The sequence below is a fragment of the Brachyhypopomus gauderio genome, unplaced genomic scaffold (genome assembly GCF_052324685.1).
Source record: "Brachyhypopomus gauderio isolate BG-103 unplaced genomic scaffold, BGAUD_0.2 sc60, whole genome shotgun sequence".
Lineage (NCBI taxonomy): Eukaryota > Metazoa > Chordata > Actinopteri > Gymnotiformes > Hypopomidae > Brachyhypopomus > Brachyhypopomus gauderio.
Genome location: NW_027506881.1, coordinates 2139792 through 2145791, shown reverse-complemented (window position 1 = coordinate 2145791; position 6000 = coordinate 2139792). Strand labels below are relative to the sequence as shown.

Genomic DNA, 6000 nt, shown 5'->3' with positions numbered 1-6000 from the left:
TTCAGTCCAGCGGTACCATTCTCATCCACACCAATCATATCTGCACGAGCAGGCCAAATCACACAACCTCCCCATTAAACAGAGATAATAATAACACAACCTCCCCATTAAACAGAGACAATCACACAACCTCCCCATTAAACAGAGATAATATAGTCATGCAGTCTTATGCGAACTCTTCTGTCAAACCCACACAGAAACATGTAAGCACATACAGGACATGTGAAGGGACGGTTTGCTAAACCAACACGAGGAATCAGAGCTTAGGAATCTGGTGTGCAACCCACGTGAGCAGAGACAGGGTACAAATGCACTCACGTGAGCAGGGACAAATGCAGGGACAGAGGGATAAATGCACTCACGTGAGCAGGGACAGAGGGACAAATGCACTCACGTGAGCAGGGACAGAGGGACAAATGCACTCAGGTGAGCCGGGACGGACAAATGCACTCACGTGAGCAGGGACAGAGGGACAAATGCACTCACGTGAGCAGAGACAAATGCACTCACGTGAGCAGAGACAAATGCACTCACGTGAGCAGAGACAGAGGGACAAATGCACTCACGTGAGCAGGGACAGAGGGACAAATGCACTCACGTGAGCAGGGACAGAGGGACAAATGCACTCATGTGAGCCAGGACGGACAAATGCACTCACGTGAGCAGGGACAGAGGGACAAATGCACTCATGTGAGCAGAGACAAATGCACTCACGTGAGCAGAGACAGAGGGACAAATGCACTCATGTGAGCAGGGACAGAGGGACAAATGCACTCATGTGAGCAGAGACAAATGCACTCACGTGAGCAGAGACAGAGGGACAAATGCACTCATGTGAGCAGGGAGAGGGGACAAATGCACTCACGTGAGCAGGGAGAGGGGACAAATGCACTCACATGAGCAGGGACAGGGGACAAATGCACTCACGTGAGCAGGGACAGGGGACAAATGCACTCACGTGAGCAGGGACAGAGGGACAAATGCACTCACGTGAGCAGGGACAGAGGGCAGCCGCAGCATGGTAGTGCGCCAAGGCTCTGAAGTGCTGTGTTTTGACCTGAACCACAGAGAGCCAGGAGAAGGGAACATAGTCCTTCAGTGAGGGCGCCATCATGGCCTGCGTGACCAGAGAGTACACGTCCGAAACCTAAACACACACACCACACTTTAATACACTCATCTATGGAAAGTCTATTCACATTAAAGTCGATTTAGAAATGCTTTCTTGTGTGTGTGTGTATGCCTATGTGCATCTGTGTGTGTGTATGCCAATGTGCATGTGTGCATCTCTGTGTGTGTGTGTGTGTGTGTGTATGTATGCCAATGTGCATGTGTGCATCTCTGTGTGTGCATCTCTGTGTGTGTGTGTGTGTGTGTGTGTGTGTGTGTGTGTGTGTGTGTGTGTATGTATGCCAATGTGCATGTGTGCATCTCTGTGTGTGCATCTCTGTGTGTGTGTGTGTGTGTGTGTGTGTGTGTGTGGGTGTGTGTGTGTGTGTGTGTGTGCGCTCACCTGTGCTGCCTCCTGAGCTTTTTGTAGATTGGCCATGAGTTGATCTTCTTTCATGGTAAGTGTTATTTTCTCATAAACACACTCCTGCACCTACAGAACAAACACAACATACAAAAGACACACATACAAAGACATCAAAATAAAATCACCACATATGACAGTTCACAATCTGCTGTTGATGCGGATACGAGCTTCACATACTCGTCACACCAGGATGAATTCTGTCATCAGATAAAAAGCACTTTGTAAGTCACTCTGGATAAGAGCGTCTGCTAAATGCCGTAAATGTAAATGTCTAGAACAAGAAAAGGAAAAAGGGAAACTAGCAAGTTTGGGACAACTGAATCAGTGATTTTCTACTGAAAAATACTTATTTACTGTAATTATTCACAAACACACAAACTTGCAAAGTATTGGTTGATCGTTTTTTTGTTTACCTGAGCAACCATGAGTCGGACCAACACACTGAGCACAGGACCGCTCATATCCAGGCTGGGCGCGTGAGAGAAGTTTTCTTGCAAGTACAGAAATGCCCCTGATGAAATATGCGCATACGAAATCACTTGTAATTAATATACATGAAGACAATCATAAATTACTTACAATAAAAAATAAATGCCTCTTCCTGTTAAACATCACTAAGTGTGAATGGATTGGTCATAATATGTAGCTAGAAATTATCCCTTTTTCCTCCATACATGACTCACACAGTCAACCATGACTCACACAGTCAACCATGACTCACATCGATTCACACACTTAACCATGCATGCAAGTGTATACATGTGGAGATACTACTGATGTTTCTAGGTCTGATCCAATACCGATATCTTGCATTTGAATGTCACCTAATACCGATAACAATCCGATATTTTAGCATTAAAATATTGTTTACTTTTGGCAAAACTGTTTTGTGGGAAATGTATCATATATTGTATATGCTATTCTACAGATGTAATATGAATCCAACAGATGTAAATATAAAAAACACTACTACCACTACAGTACTACTACTATCAGTACTACCACTACACTACTACCACTACAGTACTACCGCTATCAGTACTACTACAATGAGTACTACCACTACTACTACTACTACCACTACAGTACTACTACTATCAGTACTGCCACTACACTACTACCACTACAGTACTACCGCTATCAGTACTACTACAATGAGTACTACCACTACTACTACTACTACTACTACCACTACAGTACTACTACTATCAGTACTACCACTACACTACTACCACCATCAGTACTACCACTACACTACTACCACTACAGTACTACCACTACACTACTACAGTACTACTACTATCAGTACTACCACTACACTACTACTACTACTACTACTATCAGTACTACCACTACAGTACTACCACTACAGTACTACTACTATCAGTACTACCACTACACTACTACCACTACACTACTACTACTATCAGTACTACCACTACACTACTACCACTACTGTACTACTACTATCAGTACTACCACTACACTACTACCACTACAGTACTACCACTATCAGTACTACCACTACACTACTACCACTACACTACTACCACCATCAGTACTACCACTATACTACTACCGTACTACTACTATCAGTACTTCTACTACACTGCTACCACTACAGTACTACTACTATCAGTACTACCACACTACTACCACTACAGTACTACTACTATCAGTACTACCACTACACTACTACTACCACTACTACCACTACAGTACTACCACTACACTACCACTACTACTACTATCAGTACTACCACTACCACTACAGTACTACCACTACACTACTACAGTACTACTACTATCAGTACTACCACTACTACCACTACAGTACTACTACTATCAGTACTACCACTACCACTACAGTACTACTACTATCAGTACTACCACTACAGTACTACTACTATCAGTACTACCACTACACTACTACAGTACTACTACTATCAGTACTACCACTACCACTACAGTACTACTATCAGTACTACCACTACCACTACAGTACTACTACTATCAGTACTACCACTACCACTACAGTACTACCACTACACTACTACAGTACTACTACTATCAGTACTACCACTACCGTACTACTACTATCAGTACTACCACTACACTACTACAGTACTACTACTATCAGTACTACCACTACAGTACTACTACTATCAGTACTACCACTACAGTACTACCACTACACTACTACAGGACTACTACTATCAGTACTACCACTACCACTACAGTACTACCACTACACTACTACAGTACTACTACTATCAGTACTACCACTACAGTACTACCACTACACTACTACAGTACTACTACTATCAGTACTACCACTACTACCACTACAGTACTACTACTATCAGTACTACCACTACTACCACTACAGTACTACTACTATCAGTACTACCAGTGTCATTCCACTCTTATGAAGCCAATATAAATGTAAAATTATATGTTCTGGTTTTTACAAGATCGTTATTCCTGCTTGTGAGTGCATGAAGTTTTTTACCATTAATGGAAAGAAAATTTAACTCTACAGCAACTCAAACTAGCCCAACTGTGACCCTAACCTGGCTGTGATCATGTGACCTGCTCTAACCCTTACCTGGCTGTGATCATGTGACCCGCTCTAACCCTTACCTGGCTGTGATCATGTGACCCGCTCTAACCCTTACCTGGCTGTGATCATGTGACCCGCTCTAACCCTTACCTGGCTGTGATCATGTGACCCGCTCTAACCCTTACCTGGCTGTGATCATGTGACTTGCTCTAACCCTTACCTGGCTGTGATCATGTGACCTGCTCTAACCCTTACCTGGCTGTGATCATGTGACCCGCTCTAACCCTTACCTGGCTGTGATCATGTGACCCGCTCTAACCCTAACCTGGCTGTGATCACATACTGTATTGTTATCAGGTTGGATTTGTGATGGTATTGGATTGGTTTCCTTCAAAATGTCTTTATCCAGCATTTTTGTATCAGCCCTCTTCCAAAACAAGATATAGGTTGGGTGGCATCTTTAGTAGATACATACACATGCACACAGACACAGGCACGTGCGGACACACACACACACACACACACACACACACACACACAAACACAGGCACGTGCAGACACACACACGCACAGACACTCTGAACAGATGATAGTACCAGCAGCCCTCTGGAAGGCATCGATAGCATCATGGATGCCGAGCTCTGTGGATCGGTTGTGTCTCGCGCCGATCTGTGTGTAAAGTGCTCCGATGTTAAACAGCACACTGCCCTTCTCAAACGCTAGAGCTCTCTGGCAGGATGGGACACCAGTCAGGGAGTCATACCTAGTGAGGACAAACAACCATGTTGCATCCAGACTTTGTGAGTGCTAAGTAGTGTAAAATTTTACATTTGAACATTAATGTACCTTAAATGAAAAATCTAAGTTTAAAATCAAGAATTATTGTCCTTTACCATTACCACAGCATTTACAGTACCCACCTAGTTCATTAGAGAGCATGCAGCAACACTCACTAACCACTGGTGATGTACATTATAAGTGAATGTTGTAGGTGTACAACTACAGGCAGTAGACCATCATCTCTTACCTGAACCAGCCCACCTCCACCCATCCCCACACCTTAACCAGCCAACCTCCACCCATCCCCACACCTTAACCAGCCAACCTCCACCCACCCCCACACCTTAACCAGACCACCTCCACCCATCCCCACACCTTAACCAGCCCACCTCCACCCATCCCCACACCTTAACCAGACCACCTCCACCCATCCCCACACCTTAACCAGCCAACCTCCACCCATCCCCACACCTTAACCAGCCAACCTCCACCCATCCCCACACCTTAACCAGCCAACCTCCACCCATCCCCACACCTTAACCAGCCAACCTCCACCCATCCCCACACCTTAACCAGACCACCTCCACCCATCCCCACACCTTAACCAGACCACCTCCACCCATCCCCACACCTTAACCAGACCACCTCCACCCATCCCCACACCTTAACCAGCCAACCTCCACCCATCCCCACACCTTAACCAGCCAACCTCCACCCATCCCCACACCTTAACCAGACCACCTCCACCCATCCCCACACCTTAACCAGACCACCTCCACCCATCCCCACACCTTAACCAGACCACCTCCACCCATCCCCACACCTTAACCAGCCAACCTCCACCCATCCCCACACCTTAACCAGCCAACCTCCACTCATCCCCACACCTTAACCAGCCAACCTCCACTCATCCCCACACCTTAACCAGCCAACCTCCACCCATCCCCACACCTTAACCAGACCACCTCCACCCACCCCCACACCTTAACCAGCCCACCTCCATCCATCTCCACACCATAACCAGCCCACCTCCACCCATCCCCACACCTTAACCAGCCCACCTCCACCCATCCCCACACCATAACCAGCCCACCTCCACCCACCCCCACACCTTAACCAG

The 6000-nt window shown here is 46.0% G+C and overlaps 1 protein-coding gene across 1 annotated transcript in view; it reads right to left on the bottom strand.

Annotated features, from left to right (window-relative positions):
* rhpn1 (rhophilin, Rho GTPase binding protein 1) overlaps nt 1-6000 on the bottom strand; it is a 31285-nt gene that overhangs the window by 19163 nt on the left and 6122 nt on the right. The window contains exons 7-11 of the mRNA XM_076988172.1: nt 4697-4863; nt 1951-2048; nt 1514-1603; nt 991-1147; nt 1-40 (exon numbers count right to left, since the gene is read on the bottom strand). The exon at nt 1-40 is cut by the window's left edge and continues 74 nt beyond it. Coding sequence (XP_076844287.1) covers nt 1-40; nt 991-1147; nt 1514-1603; nt 1951-2048; nt 4697-4863 — 552 coding nt within the window. The remainder of the gene's footprint in view (nt 41-990; nt 1148-1513; nt 1604-1950; nt 2049-4696; nt 4864-6000) is intronic.